Source organism: Brienomyrus brachyistius, chromosome 22 (assembly GCF_023856365.1).
Source record: "Brienomyrus brachyistius isolate T26 chromosome 22, BBRACH_0.4, whole genome shotgun sequence".
In the NCBI taxonomy this organism is placed as follows: domain Eukaryota; kingdom Metazoa; phylum Chordata; class Actinopteri; order Osteoglossiformes; family Mormyridae; genus Brienomyrus; species Brienomyrus brachyistius.
Genome location: NC_064554.1, coordinates 4,136,261 through 4,157,103, shown reverse-complemented (window position 1 = coordinate 4,157,103; position 20,843 = coordinate 4,136,261). Strand labels below are relative to the sequence as shown.

Genomic DNA, 20,843 nt, shown 5'->3' with positions numbered 1-20,843 from the left:
TTTGGAAATGAACGTTGATAGATGAATTATGCCCTTATTTTGTCTATATGGGCGTCATATGTTCCACATTATTGCTATAGAGTAACTGCGCTGGATTGTGTCTTTACATAATCCTTCACCGTGGTAATGTTTGGAGCAGCACCGAAGCCAGTCACTGAATTATAATAATTTCCGGCAGTTAATACCAGGTTTAGTAATGAGAAGGCGTTACGTCGCCTGAGGGAGAGTGTTCTGTGAGATATCCCTGTAAAGGTCCGCTTTCACACTAGTGTCAATAGTTTTTTATCTAAATACAACTCAAATATTAGATCGTACTTATCGATCCGCCTGATGTTGACAAACAAATGCTAAAAGCGGACCGCCGCCCCCCGGCTTGCGATGCTGCCGCTGCTGCTGATGTCACAATCGCCGCTCGGTGCTGGGGGACGATGATGGCGCCTGGCGCTCGGCGCCCGAGCGGATCTCCTCCGTAAAGGCTCGGCTGGCAGTCCGCCGACCGGGATGGACGGCACGGCGCTCCCGGACCACCAGCAGCTGCTGCAGCTCCTCAAGAAGCTTAAGGAGGTGTTCGACGTCTGCGATGAGGATGCGGACGGCTTCATCAGGATCGAGCATCTGGTAAACCTCGGTGTACAGTTCGGGCAGAGAGACGAGGTACGAATTATCCCGATGGAAAGGGCTGATTGTTGAGGGGGGATGTGACACATCAGGGGTAATCGTGACGACGGCAAGCAACGAATTCTTTCATATTTCAATATGATATATTATTTGTACACAGTCCTACATTTATGACTAAGGGTTAAGAAATACGTGTACGGGCACCTTTTTCATGGCATTTATTCTGTAAGAAAGTGAGTCATACACAGCCTGCCATGTCCCCTTAGACTGAATGTAGACTGAATGCACTAAAGCGACGTGTTGCCCCTCTTCTTCCCCGAAGCACCCTTTCCATTGACCTGGAGGTGCGGCTGTAAGTGTAATTGCGTGGAAACGCAGAGGTCACGTGCTTATCATTAATCACCTGTGCGGGCTCCTGCGGGGGCGCAGCGCTCATCATACAGGTGTCCCCCTTTGCAGGTGAGGAGGCTATCTGAATATCTGGACCCTGGCGCACAAGGAAAGATCAACTTTAAAAGCTTCTGTCATGGAGTGTTTGCCCTCAAAGGTGATAGTCGAACATTTTTTTGAGGGGCGCGGTCTTCTCTGTGATCATGTTTATTTTAGGAATCCATCCATCTTCCAATCTCTTATCCAGGAGGAGAGGGGAGGGGGGGACACAAAAGACCTCTGTTTGAGCTTTAGACAAAGAACCATTTTGTTTAAAAAAAAAAAAAAAAGGTCATAATCTCCATTCCTGTTACAGTAATATTTCCCTGGCTGACACGAGGTTGTCTTTGTGCGGGGTTGACTATCAGAGTAACTGTAAAAAAAAAGAAAGAAAAAAGAATAGCAGGTAGTGCCAATTAAGCCCTGCCCACCACTAAACTCCGCCCACAATCAAGCCCCGCCCATTGGCTGTCCAGCAATGAGGCCATGACTGGTAATCAGTGGTTCTACTGTCTGAAATGGCCGATGCCTCTACTCGCTTCACGCCGGAAATACAGCAAACGGCTGCCAAGATTTTCAGGATTCATTTGCCCCTCATATTGTCCTTGCCTTTGTTGCTGATTTATATGATGCGATGCGTGCAGTAAATAGTAGGTCATTCCTTAAGGTGGTTCCTTTTATGAGTGAATACGCTGTCATTTTGGCTTCCATTTTGATTTTTTTTTTATAATTTTCCTGCTGAACTTGTGAAAAAATAATCTAATTGTTTGTCTGTAACGGGCTGACATTCTATTCATTGTATTTATTCTACATTGCCTAGGATTGGCTCCTGCCTCCCATGTGACTTTATATGGATAATTGATTGGAAGATGAATGGGGAATCTTTTTGTTCCCTGCCGTTGTAGTTGTACCTTTATTGGTTCTGTCCTCTCGCAGTTTGTAATTAGTAACAGCTTTGGGTTTGCTACTGTGAGAAGGGGCATTAATGTAGCCTCTCCGCACTGCAGGATGTGAGGAGATTCTGAAGTCTGCACTGGGGACGTTGCCCGTGCCCCCCCGACCCCCCCGACCCTATGAGACCGACAACGGCAGCTGTTATCAGGTATGCAGGCCGGAGGCGCCACGCTCGTCCCGTTCACATTAGAGACGTCGAGCCTCAGTTACTGAGAAGGCAGGAGCTGCTTCAGGCTCTTAATTCCCAATTTGTCACGGGTTCGATTCTGGGAGCAACAGTACGATGTGTGATCAAATCTCAGCACGCAGACCACGGCAGAACAGAGGCTATTTTATACCAGCCACTAACCAGCCATTCTTTCTAGATCTGATTTTCTAAATAAAGCAATATTCTCCTGCGTGCTCTAGATTAATACATAAAAACAGTCTGAAGTGTCACTGCTGAAGCCCCAGAGCTCTGGTGTGTTTCGCTAATACTTCATGCACCATTTTTAGAAACCGTCACCAAGTCTTTCAGTTTTAATATTGTCTCAGAGATTCTCACAGAAGCCTTACAAACTCACAGGCAGCTGCTCTTGGTCGCTGTGGTTAATATTTTATGTGATTCTTAAAAGTCTTAAATTTACCTCCAACTCAGGATCTCATTTCACCAGTTTTATATGCTAGAATTTTTTAACCTAAGATCATTTAGGCTGCGTACTTTTGTTCATAGGTCAGTCGGGGGGTCGGTCTCTGTGTGTTCATTGAGGTTGCGTACAAGGATAATTGGAACAGACACCTGAACAAACAGCTCTCCTGTAGTCCTCTTTGCGCCGGTGATGTAAAGGTCCATCTGCGCCCAGCAGATGAGATGAAGGCCGATTGACTGGGCTGCTTGGAGGCGTGTGACGGTGACTGGTCTTGTCATCAGCTGACAGTAAATGCAAAGCGATGAAGTCATGTCATTATTGTAGGGGGTGATGAGTGCGTGTTTCACCAGCATCACTAGTTCCTCAGAGGTGTTGTGGTGCTGTGGTTGCCATGCATGCGTTGCTAGGAAACCTTTCTCTCCATATCTTCATCCGCCTCTGTCTCTCTCGCTCCCCCTCGCTCTTTAAGGTCCCCCTATAGGCACATTGACCCTGATGGAGAGCCCTTGCATTTGGGACTGTTTTTATTTGTACCTAGTGTTGCTTAGTTGGGTCCTTTATCAGAATGACAGTGATGTAGGACAATGTTGTTAGAGAAGATGAATATCTCCAATGTGGATATAGGTGAGTGACCCAGGTGTGCTGAGAACCACCTTGCATGTTCTCTGCCAGCTGCTGTGACTGCAAATATTGGCTAGTTTTACCGCAGGAAGGGAGGAGAGGGGCGCGTCTCGCATCATTATGCTTCTTCGTGCTCATTGGATGATTTTTTTGCTCTGGACAACAGCCAACAAATCAATACCTGCACCCATCTCCAAGAAATGTGGCTTGGCTTTGGTGCCACACTGCTAACTGAGACCCCCGCACAGCTGACAGTGATAATGCGGCCGTTTGGCACAGTTCTGTATTGTCTTCTGCGGGAAGGTTTTAAAGGTGCTCTGGGGGACAGTGGCGTGTAGGGCGAGCCGTCTGTGCCGATTCGGGCTCCCCGGGGAGTTTTAGCGCCCCTCCCTTCGGGCGTCGTGAGGAGAGACCTCTTCCCGTCAACGACACAGCAGGGTCCAAGATGAAAAAAAGGATGGTCAAGGGTAATGGAGACAGAGCAGTAATCCCTGCCTCCTTCTCCAGTCGTTCTTGCCGCTACGGTACAGCCCTGCTCGATTCTGGTTGCCGAGCAACAACTGGATTGCGTGCGTGGGGGTAGGGTGGGGGGGCTTAGCTATTACCACATGTCTTCCAACTGTGGTGTCTGTGCAGGATCCTGAGCCTGCATATGTCTGCGGACTCTGCTGCAGCTCAGACTGACCTTAACAACCAGTCCCATTTCACCGTTAACTTGGGGGTCATTCTGACCCAGTGGCTTGGACTCTGGGATTTGCTCACGCTTAAGTACAGCTACGTAACCTGTCTGGTGCGGATAGTTCACAGCCACAGAGAATCATCAGCTTTCTTTTCCCTAATGTTTGCCCTGCTGATTCTTCTCTTTGTTTCATGACGCTGTTTGGTTCCTAGAACCCGTGTCAGTCCCAGCTGGTAAATGGTTGCGGTCAATCTGGGCTCTGCACAAAATGCCTGATTATTCAGGGTTCAAAGATAGTTCCTCTAGGAGCCAGACGAAAGCCTTCTTGCTTCAAATCTGTCCTCTTCGGCCCCCACTCCCCCTTCTGGCCATATTCAGAACTGTGCGAATCATGTCAGTGATTTAAAAGCTATACATGTGAAGTATGAATCGCCCTCATTTGAGTCATTGTTATTTACAAACAGGAAGTGAGGCAAACAGGAAGTGCTACTTAACCTCAGAAACCTGTATGCTCCACCTGTTAAAAGGCTGCCTTGTGTGATCTTTGTTCACGAAGTTGCCTCCTGGAACTTTTGATTGAAGCAATTGATGCTTCAGTTCCAGGTCCAGCTTTTGACTTCTTTCCAGTGATGCTGTTTGGTTATATGATGGATTCCTGTAATGGGAACTCTGGTATTTCTTTAATCATCGCTGAATGTGTCCTTGAAAATGCTGAGCTGTTGGTAATGGCCCTCGGCTGGGCTCATCCCACCCGCCGCTGCCCCAGCAGGGAGAGAAGGCGAAGGTTCCCAGGGTCCAGGCGCTGTTCCCGGGGGGCGGGGCCCCATCCCAGAACGAGACCCAGGACTCGGACATGGATAGCTCCGACGGGGGCCGGTCAGAGGAGAGGGACGCGGATCTCTTCCTGTCTGTCACCAGGTTAGCCCCCCCTTGGAGGATTACTGCACTCATGCGCAAAAGGAGGCTACAGGAAAACTCATTTGGTTAAATGTAGGCTGCTTCTCCTACTTTTTGGTTAATTTGATTACAGCTAGATTGAATAATGGGACATACATTTGGGGATTTAGATTTCAGTCCCTTGCTTGGTGTGCTTACAGGAGCCGAGGACGGCCGTGCTTGCAATTATTTTTTTAATACCGTTATCTCAAGATAAATCTTCTTATTTCGGGATAACAAAGCTAGTTTTCTCAAGATAACAGAATAATGAGTTGCAGCTTATTTCACTGATATCTAAGCGTTGCTCTGTATGTCTGCTAGTGTGTAGATGAGAGTGTCAGACATACAGCAGATTTCACTTCGTGGATTAACCTTCAAGGATCCAGACAATGTGTGTGGATTTAAATGTGGGTGTGGATGTTTGTTCATATCAAATTTCACTGTTTTTATTATCATGTTATTTACACATGCAGTGTACAGTGATATGACACATTTGCCAGGACACGACATGCAGCACAAACACTGCACAGGCACAGTAATTAATTTTCAACATTAAATAGACGGATGTGCGCATTAAGTAGCGCTGTGTGTGACATGACGGCTTCCTGGCATCACAACGTGCTTATAATCATTCAGAGAACATTCACGTTATCTCGAGAAAACAAGCTTTGCAAGCACAGCCGTTCTAAGCTTCCGAATGAGCTAATGCCGGTGTTTTCATTCGATGCTGGGTTGTCATTGTTCCAGGTTTAGTCACTGTTGTTGCTGTTTAGCCTGAATGTTGAGGTCTAGCACGGGCTGACTGACTTTGCTTCCTGTCACAGCTCTGGTCAGCTGGACCCTTGCGTGACCTCTGACCTTTGCGCACGCTCCCCCACCTCCTTGATCTCGTGCGAGGAGCAGTTTGAGGACTATGGCGAGAGCGAGGATGTGGATTTTGCCCCCGGAAGCCCCTGTCCTGACGACGAATCCCGAACCAACGGATGCTCCGACCTCGGCTCCTCTCTCCCATCCAGGTTTCTCAGCCCTGCTGCGCTCCCCCCCCCTCCCCCCCCCCTCACAGAGATATTTTAATATTCAACATTTGCATTTAGCCAAGTCGATTGAAATGTAAATCACACAGACGTGAAGGTGATGTTTTTCGCTAATGGTGTAGTAATCTGAAAAGTGCGGATTCATCAAGAGCTTTCAGAAGGTTGTTCGAAACCCAAGATCTTCCAGAACCGGGCTGATTCTTGGCTGTTGCACTGTCCCACCACGTGCAGTGCTGGGCACACTCCTCAGAAGATGAGGCACCTCTGCAGCAGCGGGCAACTGGACATCTACTGCTCACAGTGCTGCAGGAAGGTCAACCTGCTCAATGACCTGGAAGCACGGCTAAGGAACCTCCGGGCCAATAGGTATGATCCTCGATGGGTGTGGTGATCTGGCAGCCTCTCATCCTGCTGCAAGGAGAAACATGCGCTTATAGGAGTTTTGATTACACAAAAATGCTCTGAGGGCAGAACGAAAAATGATTGGTTCAGAGAGAGAGAGAACCAATCAGACTGTAGAGGAGGTGTGTTCAAGCAACTAGAGGAGGTCGGACCAATCAGTCTTGGTCCCACCTCTTCAGGTTGCTTGGGCCCACCTTCTCCACAATCTGATTGGTTTGAAGAGATAACCAATCATTTTTTTGTTCTGCCATGAGCGAAGCATGCAGGGAAGCATGCTGACTCACCCTGACCACACAAATCCACCATGACTGGCCTCTCTCCATTTTGTGATCTCAGGATTAACCCTTCTGGAACCCCAGAAGGCTCAATTTGTCCTCAATAATCCACTTCAAAGGGTGTTGCATGTGGTTTCTATGGCAACAGTGTTCTTTGCGATGGGATGCAGAAATTTACAAGTGAAGATGAATAGAGTAGGAGTATAAAGTGTAACTCCGTGTGCATGGAGATTTTTCACCTTAATGAAGCCAGTTTATAGAAAACAAATGAATCATCATCTGCTTTTTATAAATACTTAGAAATGTATGCTAATCTCCACTGTATCTGTTTCACCAGTCTTGCTGAAATGCAGACTCACTACTTTTATTAAAATGAGTCAGGAGCCTGGTCTCAAAAATAAAAATGCAAATGTGTGTGTAGCTGTGTGTGTTTAGGTGATTAGGACCGTCTTTGAAAGCAGTGCACTAGTCGCCCGGACAAAAGCCTCCAGCTGGGAGGCTGCAATTAACATTTTAACTTTTTTAATCACCACTTGTCCCTCGATTAGGCCCAAAGTCCTGTATAAACATACCAGCCTGGCTATCAAGGCTCCACCATATGTCAGCTGTCGTTAACGAGCAGGTGCTGTTACTGTGTGATTTACAGGCTTTGTCTTTTCAGTCCAAACAGGAAAATCTCCAGCACAGCCTTTGGAAGGTAGGTTGACATCCTCATTAAGTGTTAATTATATTTAAATGATCGTTTCACACAGAGGACATATTTCCTAGCACATTGTTCTGTCTGAAGCAGCTCAGCTCCGTGTCCATTCCTGCTTTATGGTTGTGCTTCTCCATACGGGCTGTATGAGGGTAAGATCATGGCCCTGCTTTGAATTTTAATTGAGTTCCTGTCCATAGGCTGCCTGCATCATCACTGTCCTCTTCCCTGACTCCTCTTTCCCTCTCATTCCCTGATTCCTCCTCTTTCCCTCTCATTCCCTGACTCTTCTCTGACTTTTCCTCCTTTTCCATTCTTCACTGACCCTTTCCTGACACTTCCTCCTTTCCTGCTCTTCCCTGACTCTTCTCTTCAGTGACTCTTTTCTGACTCCTACTCATTTCTGTTCATTTCTTGCTCTTCTCTGACTATTCCTAATTTCCTGCTCTTCCCTCTCTCTCTTCTGATTCTTCCTTCTTTTCTGTTCTTCTTCTTTGACTCTTCCCTGACTCTTCCTTGCTTCTTGTCCTTCACTGACTCCTTGCCCTTGATGCCTCTACATTTCCGGCTCTTCCCCGATTCATACTTATTTCCTGTTTCTTCCCCGGACTCTTCCCTGACTCTTCCTCTTCCCTGCTCTCCTCCTCTCCCTCCTTTCCTGTGACCATGTGACCCTCTCCTTTCAGGCAGCTCTTCCACAGCAGTAACTTTAGCAGCGGTAACGGCAGCACCGATGACTTGTTTCACGACAGTGTTGACTCCTGTGATGTTGACATCACTGAGAAGGTACATACATGGGGTAGGATGGGGGGTGGACAGGTTTTAGAAGGATTTTTGGAATGAACCCCCCCGGAACCTTGCTCTTGCTTCTCTCCAGGTGGGTTACCTGGAGAAGAAAGTGACAGAGTTAGAGAATGACAGCCTGGTGAGTGGAGACCTGGGATCCAAGCTTCGACAGGAGAACACGCAGCTCGTACACAGGTACATGCACTTATCTTTATTGCATAACGTCGGTGTGTGTCTGGCTGCATAAATACTAGTTTAATTGTAATAATGAGTCGTGAATTTGGAGGAAATATTTCTACAACAGCTTTACTCCAGGGAAAAAAAACACATAACGAATGTCTGTTTTTCCAATTTCTTCTGCATTAAAAAAAACAGGGTTCATGAATTAGAGGAGCAGGTGAAGGACCAGGAGGTGTGGGCGGAGCAGGCGCTGGAGGACGGACTGAAGCGGCACCGTGAGGTCTACAGCAAGATGGAGAGAGACAAGCGCGTGGAGATCGAGCTGCTGAACACCAGGTAGCGGCCGGACGCCTCGCCAATGAGCGATGGAGCTAAATGCGGGTAGGGCAGGCGATGCTATGAACTCTATTGTCTGACAGAGTGCAGGACCTGGAGGACGAGAATGGAGAGATGACCGTGAACGTCTGCAGGCTCAGGTCGCAGACGGAAAGGCTGGACCAGGTACTCGTTCACCCTGTATCCGGGCGGCCATGAACATCCCTTCCATCTTGCCAAAACTTTCTGCTTGCTAGCAGTTCTTGAGTGTGTGTGTGTGTGTGTGTGTGTGTGTGCAGGAGAAGCAGCGTATGTCCGACAAACTGGAGGACACCAGCCTTCGTCTGAAGGATGAGATGGATCTTTACAGGAGGATCATGGACAAGCTGTGGCAGAACAGACACCAGTTCCAGAAGGAAAAGGAGGCCATGCAGGAGGTGAACAACCACATGTCTACATGTCAAATGGAAAATGCAGAACAACTGCAGACGCTGCCTACATGTCAAATGGAAAATGCAGAACAACTGCAGACGCTGCCTACATGTCAATGTGGAAAATGCAGAACAACTGCAGACGCTGCCTAGACGAGGCGACATTCAAATAAAAACGTGTCTGTCGAGCAGAATGGTGTTTCTCACATATTTTACACCCCCTGGCCAAAAGAAAGTCACCATTTGAATTAAAATCAGCAAGTAATTAAGAGCCAATGACAGGATCATTATTACAGCTCAGCAATGTGATGCGGCAATATGGTGAAGTCAGCCGAGTACCTGAATCTGCTGAATGGCCAGGTTATCCCATCCGTGGATTGTTTGTTCCCTGACGGCATATTCCATGGCCAGGCAGTGCTCGTTTCTGCTGGGGCACAGATGTCATTAAACAGTACCACGGCCTTCCTGCTCCTTACTGTGTCTGGATCCCCAGGTGATCGAGGACCTACGGCGAGAGCTGGACCACCTGCATTTTTTCAAGCTGGAGATGGAGCAACCGGGTCAGGGGCGAAGCACCAGGGCGCGAGAGATTGAACTCGAGCACGAAGCCAGGCGCCTCAAACAGGTGGGTGCTCTGCCTCACACACGCCATCAAACACTTGACTGGCCAATGGCAGCCTGCCCCAGCGAAGATCAGGACCCGCCCACCATAATTTACAAATGGCCTTTCAGGAGAACTACAAGCTGCGAGATCAAAACGACGACCTGAACGGTCAGATCCTCAGTCTCAGCATGTATGACGCCAGGAGCTTGTTTGGGGCGCAGTCAAAGGTGCAGTCATTGGCTGCTGAGATTGACAGCGCTTCCCGTGATGAGGTAAGACGCAGTCCGGGAAGCGTGCATGTGACGTGAGGCGTACAGATGGTGCACATGGGGCTCCGGCAAACGTTGCCTGTTCTGAGTGTTCCTGTCCAGCTACGTAAATGCGGTAAAACCGAGCTGTGTCATGCGACTGTGCTAGATGTTGATGTTTCCCTCAGTTAGTGGATGCCCTGAAGGAGCAGGAGGAGATAAATTTTCGCCTGAGGCAGTACATGGACAAGATCATTCTGGCTATTCTGGAAAACAACCCCTCCATTCTGGAAATCAAGAGCTAGACCCTCCATTCTGCCCCCTGGTGGCTGATGGTGGGGCTGCACAGATCAAAGAGGTGGGTTCATGGGTTCATCTGTCTTTTCTTTGCTCTTTTTTGTTTTTGTCATCAGAGAGTGGATGTGATCCTGACTGTCAGATATGCACAGAATTACACCCCCAAGAGGACAGGATAGTTACTGTGAGAATCAGGACCAAACTGGTTTCGGCTCACTTGAGCTTGTTGCCTGTGCGTCTCTGAGGGATTGCTGACAGCACTGAATTGGAGGGTGTTGGTGTTTTACCTAAAATAACATACACAGTGTCTCTGTCACAGACTCGCAGGCACAGAAAGTCAGTTACGCAAAATCTCACATATACACAAGGACACTCTTATATAATACTAATAAGATTCCTAGCTAGCAACTGTCATGATACGGATTCTGTATTTTTTTTTCACAGTTGTTTATGTAATGCTGGGGTTGTGACCATATAATCTACACATACTGATGTGTCTGGTTCCCCGAACAGGACAGCGCAGCCATGGAAATGTCCCCCTTGTCACCTGTCATCCTCATTGCGGTCTACTGCAGCCCATATTGAATTCAGTTCATTTACATGAGACACTCCTTCCAACAGACACAATATCACTACAGGAAGACTTTAACAAAGATCAGTGTCAGGATTACCGATAGGCTCAAAGAAGTTTCTAGGGATCCGTGTAAAAACTTCCAAAAATTACAGAAGTGGAAAGTAACCCACACAATTGAAAACAATCCATTCTACCCACGTATGGAGAAGAATCAACATGTACAGCCTGGAAAGAACAAAGATTGTGACAAGGAGCCTTAACCTGTGGCCCAGTGGCATCGCAATGGCTGTGGAATTACTGTGGGTAGATAATCAAAGCAAAGAGGCGTGGAGCGATGGCCATGGTGGTGCACAGGTTGTGTGTTTATTGACACAGAGGGGAAAAAATGTTGTAGGACGCAGAAATGTTTAGATTTTTATAGTAATATATGACTAAGCATACGTAACTGTAAGGTCTTTAAACCATGACAAGTTGGGTAACTGCAGACCATGAATGAGAGGCAGCTACCAAAATTACACTAACAATAACGCTTACAGAGCCCTGCAAAACAGGTACTGGTGGCATTGTAGCTGGAAGGCTGTAACCAGTACGATGTATGGTGATGTGAGCGGCACGCTGGTGATGTGAGCGGCACGCTGGTGATGTGAGCGGCACGCTGGTCCCACACCGTATCTTTAAATTCACCTGCCAGATGGCAACTTCTCCTACTTCAACAGAGTAAAGAAACTCATTATCATTTCAGGAACGAGCCACCAGTGAATGGCCATTAGAATGATTTAATTCCACTGAACAAACTCTAGTTCTTAGGTTTTTGTGCTTGTTTTTTCCACCTGTATTTCGTGCCTCGAAAGTACAATGGTTTGTCATAATTGTCACATATCCGCTATTGTTTTGTTTATAGAGAACTTTTCTACGTTTGCATTCTAGATTGTGTGTATTTTTCTGAAATTGTAAATGTTGTACAGAATAGAGTGTATTCATTTGTCATTAAAAGCAAGAGAATAACATTTTTTTTTTTTTTACAAATGTAAAGACATATGTCTTATATTCCCTAGATGTTATACTACGAAGCACTGATTATTATTATTATTATTATTATTATTATTATTATAGTATTTATCATGTCCCCTGCGATACATATATACTCCCCATTTGCCCATTAAGTGCTTAGGTGGACAGTAACCAGCCGCAGTATGATGCCCCTTTGCTGTGGTTAGCCAGTGGTGCGTAGCCGTCTGTCTGTTATCCGCTAATTCGCTGTATTGTAGATTCATCCTGTTATTTAGACAGAACCCGGCGCTGCTTCCCGAAGCACTCAGGTGTGACCTTCAACTTTCATTTAATGATAAATGCATTTCTTTTGGCATGGAAAAAAACACGTGTTCTGCCGATTTCGCTTGTCATTAAACCTGTCCACGTTGCAGCCAACCCAGAGCATATCCTCCTTGTGTGTCTCGTTTCCTTCTGGTAGCTCGAAGGCATGGTTCACAATGTTATCGCAGTCTCACTGCAGCACTCATTTCGTGAGTGACGTAAATAAAAATCTGTAGGAATCCTCCATAGACAGTTATCCAGTACAGGATCCAGTACTGTGCTCAGTGAGAGGAGAGACCCTGGACATATTACCAGTCCATGGCAGGGCGAATGTACATTGCAATCTTTAATGACACCGATTCACCCAACTCGCCATTTTTGGATTGTGGACAGAAATCCTAGCTAACATAGGCTGAAACATGTAAACTACACGCACAGAGTCGGGATTAAATTTACACCAGGGATTCCCCAATCCGACACGGTTTGCAGATTTCCGTGCTCAAACACACCTTAATCACCTAATTACCAGGTTCAGTATTTGTGTTTGAACAGGAAGATCTGCAAACTGTATTGAATTCCGGGATTTCACGACCGGAAATGGGGAACTCCGATTTACACCTCCAATAGTGCTACCGGGTAAAAAAAAAACTGTTCAAACCAGTCAAAACAAGCATCTTTATTTTTGACAGTACAGAAAGTCTATTGTGCATGATCAGTATAGCTGGGAAATAGCTCTGCGTGTAGTATATTGTCACCCCGTGGACAAACCCCAAAACTGCAGTTAGAAAAAAATGTAGCAATATTATATGGGAAAGCCCAACATTCCCGCCATTGACTTACACTTTGTGATGTGATATTAGTCCTTTCACATTTTCTGGAGTAGTATTACATTATTAAAATTTTGTCTTATTTGGTCAATTAAAGGATTTCCATACCAAGAAAATTAATAAGTTTACATAATGTATTCTCATTTATTTTCATTAAAATCAGACCCCTCTGAACCAATCATTTTTCGTTCTACTCTCAAAACTTTTTTGCGTCCGTAAAACTGCCATGAGCCTACAAAGGCTACACCTTCGTAGACCGCGTCCGCCCAAGGATGCGGCCCCTGAAATCTGCCGCAGCCAATGAGACATCGGGACATTGGGAGATTGTCGCCAGGTTCTAAGTGGTGAAGGAGCCACGGATATCCCTCGTCCTTCCCCATGGGGAACTGCTGATTGTCTAATGCAATACTCTCTATTATTTTAGTGGTTATGTCTTTACGTAGCTCTGCTGCACCTAACTTTGAATATTGACTAAAGTCTAAATATTGGCTTAAATATTGACTGAGAATGACATGTCATACCAATATCGGTGTCAGTCAGAATGCTTTGTGTTGGAACACTTGAGGCAAAACCAGCAACTTATTTCACAAATTCTGTTGAAATGTTTTTGGCAATGGTTTATTTTCGGATATTTTTCAGCTCCTTTTTTTGCTTTATATATATCACAATATTTATCGTAAAAAGAATTCACATTGCGATTTTTTTTTCATTTTTCCAGTATCTTGCAGCCCTAAATATTACTAGAAAAACTTTTATTTGAAATGGAATTCAGCAATAGACAGTTATCTTATGACTTTGGTATGTGCAAATAAAATTAGTAAAACTGAAATTGTTTAAAATGTTAATGATTTTCATTCCAAGCAGTTGAATTTTTAATGGTCCTCATGACCCTGCATAGGACAAACAGGTACTAAAATTGACGGAGAGATGGATTTAATCATTAATAATGAAGAATGGCGTGTGAAACTGTATTTAAAAATGAAAATAAAAATAAATAGAACGGGTCTTATAATGTTTGCACCAGAACCAGCAAGTTTCGTTGTGTCTTTTACCAAATCAAATTCTTTGTGTAAATCTCAGAAGGGCGAGTGTAAACATGTGTTAATACGCAGGCGTACTGGATACACATCTCACAGAGCTGGAGAGCGCCTTGTGGGTGCCTGTGTGGGGGGAGGGGGTGTCATAACCCATAAACAAGTACAGACTGAATGAATGGCGATGGTCCGTAATTTGGTGCCAAACACCATAAACCACAGTGTACCTGATTATTTTTTAAACGTGATTTAATAAAACACAGGAATTTTGTGTATCTAATGATTAGTCTTGGAAACTATTGGTTGACCCAGTTGTGTGACGTTTCTGTCACTTACAGATTTCATTGAATTTTGATATTAAAACCCAAACATAACTCACCTCCGTTGACTCCGGTCCAATAGTCCATCCTACACAGCCTGATAATGATTCCAGTAGAGGCACCACAGCAGCTCAAATACAGGACAGGCCGCACAGCATGACAGAGAGGGACGCTGCACCGGACTGCGGACACGTGTGACGTCACACTCCTGTGCCACAGCCGTGTAATCGCTGCACGTTTCATTATGGTTTGTCAGAAGCATAATTCAATCCCTCTGACCGCTTCCATCTTTTCAGGTGCGAACAGAACATGCGGGGTCGTAAAAAACTTTTTTCTGTAGCCTAAATTAATCCCTCCGCAAAACTCCCGGCGTTTCGCAGCCAGGTGGAATACTGACTACGGATCGGGAAAAGGCAACCCTTAGGACAGGCTATCTGACTCGCTTATATTGTGAATTATAACATTAGTTATGAGTCCATTCGTAGACGTGGCCATCCGAGATGTTAGTATCTAATGGTAAATGTCTTTGTAGTTTGAGTTAAACTCGCTTGGAATTTCACTCGGAACAGTGATGATATTACGGTTTAGTTCCGTGCTTTAACCTACAAATAAAAAGTATTTCGGGGTATGGCACATTAGCTGAGCTACGCCGAAGAACATGCGACTAGTTGAGAGAGAGGTGGAAGCGCTGCGCTACGCTGCTCTTCCTTCTTCTTTGGTTTGGTAGGTATCTTGCAGACCCCCAGCCTGCAGAAAGCTCATGATTAATGCGGGTGGTGGCTGGTTTTAGTAAAAGCAGGAGACTGATCGGCGGAGCGCAGAGTCTCTCCCCCCCCACCCCGATCAGCGGTCCGCCCAGGAGGAAACCAGGCAGGAAAGGTTCAGCTTCAGCTACAGCCTAGTCACTTTTCTTTAGTTTGCCGATTGGAACGCAAAGGTTTTACTCTCCATATTAAAGGTTAGTTGATTTGCACAGTTCGTTTTTATATTAGAAATACCAATATTTTGTAAGCTTGTTATGGTTGTTAAACCCCGGAAGAGGAATAACAGCGTGGGATCTTGTAAATGGTGAGGTTCACCTGGCTGTTTGAGACAGTTTAATGTTGTCATTTCGCAATATGTCTTTTTCAGTTATTTTTATGTATCATTTAGCATATGGAAATTTATCGAACAAATAAAAACAATGTTTTGATTTGACGAAGCGTACTGTTAGATTGATCATTTGTAAAAAAAAAAAAAAAAAAAAACGAAATAAAAGTGTAACAGGGGTTTTACTATGCTAGAAAGCTGCCAGAACTGACTACAGCGTATTTCACCCCCTCCAGGCCGATTATTTTTCTCGGTGTGCTTGTAACCACCTCGGATTTTCATTCATATTCCAGTTTGTCTCTGGCCGGATATCCAAGGCAGCGCATTGTTTGGCTTCAGGCTACTGTGTACATTTATTATACAGGCGATCTGGCCGCTGCAGGAAGACTTAGTTAAAGTTTGAGGATCGGGTTCCCCTTCTTAGCCACAGGTCTAAAGGCGAGGGCTGGGTTTATACGTTTCAGGTTTTTTTTCTTTCAGGGACGCCATAATCCATCATCTGTTTAATCTTACCGGAAAGGGGGATATGCAGCCTGTAAATTACAGTACGAGTATTGTTTGGATCTGACATGATTTATGTAACGATCGAGGACTTGAAGTGTAAATTTTATATCACACCATGTTACTTAATTCCTTGCACATATTTTAAGTTAATAAAGTCATTAAAAAGTTGGTATAGTTTTGCTTCACAGAACCCTGTTTCACAAGAAGAGGATTTAACATTATTATTGTAACATGTGAGTAGGCTTTAGTGTAAGCTTATCTTCTGAAACAGGGAGGAAATGGTACACCAGCCAGTTACTCCCATCCAGTGCTAAATGGTTGGAGGAGCTGTTTGTACTTGTATTCAGAAGATAGATTAATGCTGGAGATACTGTAATACTACAGGAGACGTGCTTCCATCTCTTTGGCTTTTGTTTTTCCTGTGATTTAACGGTTCATTTGAATGTTGTTCTGCTCCCGTGGTCTTTTCGCCCTCCGTGGGAGGGTGACACACTTCAAGGTGAATTTCAAAACATTCAGGTTTTACAAAGTGCTCACTTGTGTTCAATACGTTTGTTTCACAACAGTGGTGTAATACTACAGTACAATTACTCGACAGAGATGCAAACCACAAACGGACACATTTCTACCATCGTCTAATTGACTGTATATCTCCTCTCGATTACAGTTTCGCATCCTCTAATGTCGCATAATCTGCTTCCCAGCATGTGTGTGTTAAAATGTCTGTTATCATAGTAATTGTGTATTCATGGCGATGCACGGTTAAGTGCTTTTCTCTGAGAGATCATGTTCATCGTCTTATGTTTTCCATGTTTCCATGGTGACAGACTCCACAGAAGGAAGTACTCTGGCCCATTAAGCTTATATATGTATATATAATTTTTCGTGTTCATGTTTATTTGGGTCATTCAGGTCTTCGCAGCTTGTTGGTTGAAATGAGATCCTGATTGAATGTGAAGAAGCCTGCATGGAAGACACCGTATGTCACCAGGAACGAGAAATAAAGTAGACCAAAGCGCACCCTTCTTCCTTTCCTCGTAGATGGCCTCTGTGAACGAGTCGCGCCGGTATCAGGAGTCTCAGACTGATGCTGCGGACCAGAATTTCGACTACATGTTTAAGCTGCTCATTATAGGGAACAGCAGCGTGGGCAAGACCAGCTTTCTGTTCCGCTACGCGGACGACTCCTTCACCTCGGCCTTCGTCAGCACCGTGGGCATCGACTTCAAGGTCAAGACCGTCTTTCGCGACGACAAGCGGGTCAAGCTGCAGATCTGGGTGAGTGGAGATGGAGCTTGAACACAGACGTGGGGGGGGGGGGGGGGCGGTCCTTGCAGAAAGTCCACTGGCTCACATCTCTGCCATGCCCCCAAAAAGTACATTTTCAGTGTGAAAACTTCCTTCCATATTTATTGGATAGAGTGAGACGGGAAAGACAGAGGGGGAAATGTCTAGCAGACAGGGAACTGAAATGAAATGATCTAATTATCTTCTTAAGACATTTTTAATCTAACCTGGTGAACATGAAATGCGACCTGCCCTCTCAAACAACCAGGAAAGGTGGGGTGGGAGAGCCTGTTGGATTTTGCATCCTTAAATAACAGACTCGGCCCAGTGAGCCTCAAAGTCTTGTCCTTAGAGATTTAATTTTAATGATTTTTTATTTTAACAACATATTTTGACTTTTTTTTTTCCTTAGATTTTTTTTTAAATGCTAAAGGCACTTAAAGTGTATTTTGTCCCGTCGGCAGTGTGCCTGGATTCTAACAGTCTTCCCCAGGTTAGCCAGATAAACTTTATCAATCCACAGAGCGTGTAGTGAAGGTCGTTGTATTTATTCCAAAATAAACTGAGCCGTACGCTGGTGTGGTTTATTCTGCCTGATTGTGGTTAATTAAAATGCTTTTTAAAGGTGGCAGTGACAGACACCAAGCTTTCTTCATGTATCCAGAAACACCTGTTTTATAGTTTTCATCACGTATATTTAAAAATGTTGTACTGATCTCTTTCCCTGGGGGGTGACAGGACACAGCGGGTCAGGAGCGCTACAGGACCATAACCACAGCGTACTACCGGGGGGCTATGGGATTCCTGCTGATGTATGACATCACCAATCAGGAATCATTCAGTGCAGTGCGGGACTGGTGAGCGGTAATCGTCATTAAGTGCAAATGAGATGTTTTTCCACCAGGTGGCAGTGTCTGGAAACTTTGTTTAAAGGGGCGTTTCACACCGATTGTATCACTGCGCAGAAGGTGGCGCACAGTGGTACGATTGGTGTGTGGAGTTCGGTAGAAGAAAATAGTTCCTACATTAAACTGTTCACTACTAAGCCTGTGGATTATCTTCAGTAACTGGGTCATGATGTCTGGTAAGAGACGTCGCTGTTGCATTTTCCAAATGTATTTTTCTGGAGCCTTTATTGCCACTGAAAGAATGACATTCACTCCCATTATATTCGAGAGAAGCCGACATTTCTGAGCTCCCACCGGAACAACCTAGATGGATAGATGGCACTAAGTCCCTCTAAAACATTTTTTTTTTTTTTTGGGTGAACTGCCCCTTTAATGAAAGATGCATGATCGTAGATCATAGTATGTGGGCTGTGAATGTGGCAAATTGCACTTCCATCCATCCATCCATTTTCCAAACCGCTTATCCTACTGGGTCGCGGGGGGTCCGGAGCCTATCCCGGAATCAATGGGCACGAGGCAGGGAACAACCCAGGATGGGGGGCCAGTCCATCGCAGGGCACACTCACACACCATTCACTCACACATGCACACCTACGGGCAATTTAGCAACTCCAATTAGCCTCAGCATGTTTTTGGACTGTGTGAGGAAACCGGAGTACCCGGAGGAAACCGGAGTACCCGGAGGAAACCCCACGACGACATGGGGAGAACGTGCAAACTCCACACACATGTAACCCAGGCGGAGACTTGAACCCAGGTCCCAGAGGTGTGAGGCAACAGTGCTAACCACTGCACCACCATGCCGCCCCCCAAAATTGCATTTCGTAGTCATTATTTTTAATCATAATTTGACTGTATTGCTTTGATCGGCTCCCACTCAGGGCGACACAGATAAAGACGTATTCGTGGGACAACGCGCAGGTAATCCTAGTGGGGAATAAGAGTGACCTGGAGGACGAAAGGCTGATCCCGACGGAGGAGAGTCAGAGGCTCGCTAACGAGCTGGGTGAGTGTTTCTGTAGCCAGTGAATTATACAGCACTGCTGTACAGCTGCAGTAGGCACTGCACTCCCTGCAGAGCGTGCACAGTGACAAGCCGCAGCCCTAACCCTCACCGTCACATTGTCTCACCGTCATCTAATCCAGGGTTCCAGGTCTTTGAAGCCAGTGCCAAGGACAACATCAACGTGAAGCAGACGTTTGAGCGGCTTGTGGACATCATCTGTGACAAGATGAACGAGAACCTAGAAGGGGTGGAGAGTCTGTCTTCCGGAAACCGGGCGACCAACATGAAAGACCCACCCCTGGACAGCCAGAGTAGCTGTTCCTGCTGACCGTCCAATTGGGTCATGACCAATACTGTATCCACGGTTACCAAATTCCCCCGCCCCACGAGGGTAGAAACTTGTACCTCTCTGTTGGGTTCAGCTTAGGTGTTGAACCCCTGTTGAGTGACCAGTCTCTGGATACAAAGCAAGACGCCACACAAGTGTACTCTTCATCTCACTGCAGGGAAGCCCAGTCCGGTCACAGAGACTTGTCTCTTGACTCGACTCAGCCGACTTCGGAGGAGGGCTTCTCTCGCAGTACCTTTTCTTAAGCACTTCCATTTGCATAGCAGTAGAGGTGTCACATGATACAGTAATACCATATACTGCCAATAACACATGAGCGTTTATAATAATGCCTGCTGTTGCTACGCGGAACAAAACGATTAGACGTACAAGCATATGCGATATCGCAACATCTATTTCGAAATGGCTTTAACTGAACTGAAACTCTGCGGTTAGCATCTATCAGCAAGAAAACATGTTTTGTCTACTTTAACCTGCACTCTTTCCTGAGCGGCCAAAGTGTCACTCTGCAAACTTACTGGCAATATATAAATGTCAACAAGCATTATTTCCAACACTCTCTAAACATCTTACTCGATAGGGTGACACAGGGTGATGCTCTATCGTCACCTTGTGTCACTCTGTCATCACCCTGTGTCACCCTATCGTCACCTTGTGTCACTCTGTCATCACCCTGTGTCGCCCTATCGTCACCTTGTGTCACTCTGTCATCACCCTGTGTCACCCTATCGTCACCTTGTGTCACTCTGTCATCACCCTGTGTCACCCTATCGTCACCTTGTGTCACTCTGTCATCACCCTGTGTCACCCTATCGTCACCTTGTGTCACTCTGTCATCACCCTGTGTCGCCCCCCCCCCCCCCCCCCCCACAATGGGGACCAACCCTCTCAGGTTTCTTGTTTTATCCACCCTGGTGGAGAAGAGAATTCGAGATCCATTCTGCCTAAAATCACTTATATTCAATTCAATATAATCTGCTTGCTTGCTAGGGAACCACCAATTTACACACAAACCTGAAATATTTTGTTACTTTTCGACATGTATTTTTATGTTGTACTTTATAAACCTTGTTAGTAGTAAATAAGCAATAATTCTGCTTATTACAATGTGCTGAAGAGCTTACACAAACACAAATGTGTTTTTTTTTTTATCATAAGTTCATGTCTTCACATGTGTTTTATATCTGAATGATTCGCTGTTGACTATTCTGGGCTGTAGGGTAAGTCCGGTTTCCAGTGAGACTTTGTTTCACTGCAGGGACCAGCTGGAAAGGATTGTTCAGAATCTCACTAGTCCAGACTCCCTTCACCCTAAGAACCCTTGTCCTGCTGACACGTTTATGGGCTCTTGTGTGAATCTGTCGTTCTGTGTGTGTGTGTGTGTGTGTGTGTGTGTGTGTGTGTGTGTGCGTGCGTGCGTGTGTGTGCGTGTGCGTGCGTGTGTGTGTGTGTGTGCGCGTGTGTGTGTGTGCGGGGCACCAGCACTGTGTCTCACA

General features: G+C 45.7%; 2 protein-coding genes across 8 annotated transcripts; both read left to right on the top strand.

Annotated features, from left to right (window-relative positions):
- Positions 1-67: 67 nt before the first annotated feature.
- rab11fip4a (RAB11 family interacting protein 4 (class II) a) lies at positions 68-12,137 on the top strand. 5 transcript variants are annotated; one of them, XR_007384739.1, is made up of 16 exons: positions 68-654; positions 1,078-1,165; positions 2,055-2,149; positions 4,697-4,848; positions 5,691-5,882; positions 6,132-6,266; positions 7,239-7,274; positions 7,961-8,060; positions 8,152-8,255; positions 8,436-8,576; positions 8,660-8,741; positions 8,855-8,992; positions 9,480-9,611; positions 9,719-9,862; positions 10,027-10,196; positions 10,580-12,137. XR_007384739.1 is itself a non-coding variant. In XM_048991508.1 (15 exons), exons 1-15 carry the CDS (start codon positions 502-504, stop codon positions 10,141-10,143), a joined length of 1,809 nt encoding a protein of 602 aa, XP_048847465.1. In that variant the 5' UTR covers positions 69-501; the 3' UTR covers positions 10,144-12,137. The 5 variants fall into 5 exon arrangements, 3 of the variants coding, with proteins under 3 accessions (XP_048847465.1, XP_048847466.1, XP_048847467.1); XR_007384738.1 differs by having other exon boundaries at positions 70-654; positions 10,649-12,137; XM_048991508.1 differs by having other exon boundaries at positions 69-654; positions 10,027-12,137.
- A 2,302-nt stretch (positions 12,138-14,439) lies between these two features.
- Positions 14,440-20,841, top strand: LOC125717783 (ras-related protein Rab-3D-like). 3 transcript variants are annotated; one of them, XM_048991049.1, is made up of 5 exons: positions 14,440-14,927; positions 16,839-17,075; positions 17,823-17,941; positions 18,874-18,998; positions 19,139-20,841. In XM_048991049.1, the coding sequence occupies exons 2-5, from the start codon at positions 16,839-16,841 to the stop codon at positions 19,324-19,326; spliced, it is 669 nt and encodes a 222-aa protein (XP_048847006.1). In that variant the 5' UTR covers positions 14,440-14,927; the 3' UTR covers positions 19,327-20,841. The 3 variants fall into 3 exon arrangements, with proteins under 3 accessions (XP_048847006.1, XP_048847004.1, XP_048847005.1); XM_048991047.1 differs by lacking the exon at positions 14,440-14,927 and adding an exon at positions 14,935-15,272; XM_048991048.1 differs by lacking the exon at positions 14,440-14,927 and adding an exon at positions 14,936-15,162.
- Positions 20,842-20,843: the final 2 nt, after the last annotated feature.

Bases quoted from the DNA above. Each gene is read 5' to 3' on its own strand.
- rab11fip4a (XM_048991508.1), top strand. From the start codon at position 502: ATGGACGGCACGGCGCTCCCGGACCACCAGCAGCTGCTGCAGCTCCTC. The intron at 8,742-8,854 runs GTACTCGTTCAC...GTGTGTGTGCAG, and splicing joins AGACGGAAAGGCTGGACCAG to GAGAAGCAGCGTATGTCCGA. The intron at 8,993-9,479 runs GTGAACAACCAC...CTGGATCCCCAG, and splicing joins AAAAGGAGGCCATGCAGGAG to GTGATCGAGGACCTACGGCG.
- LOC125717783 (XM_048991047.1), top strand. The intron at 17,942-18,873 runs GTGAGCGGTAAT...GCTCCCACTCAG, and splicing joins TTCAGTGCAGTGCGGGACTG to GGCGACACAGATAAAGACGT. The intron at 18,999-19,138 runs GTGAGTGTTTCT...CATCTAATCCAG, and splicing joins GAGGCTCGCTAACGAGCTGG to GGTTCCAGGTCTTTGAAGCC.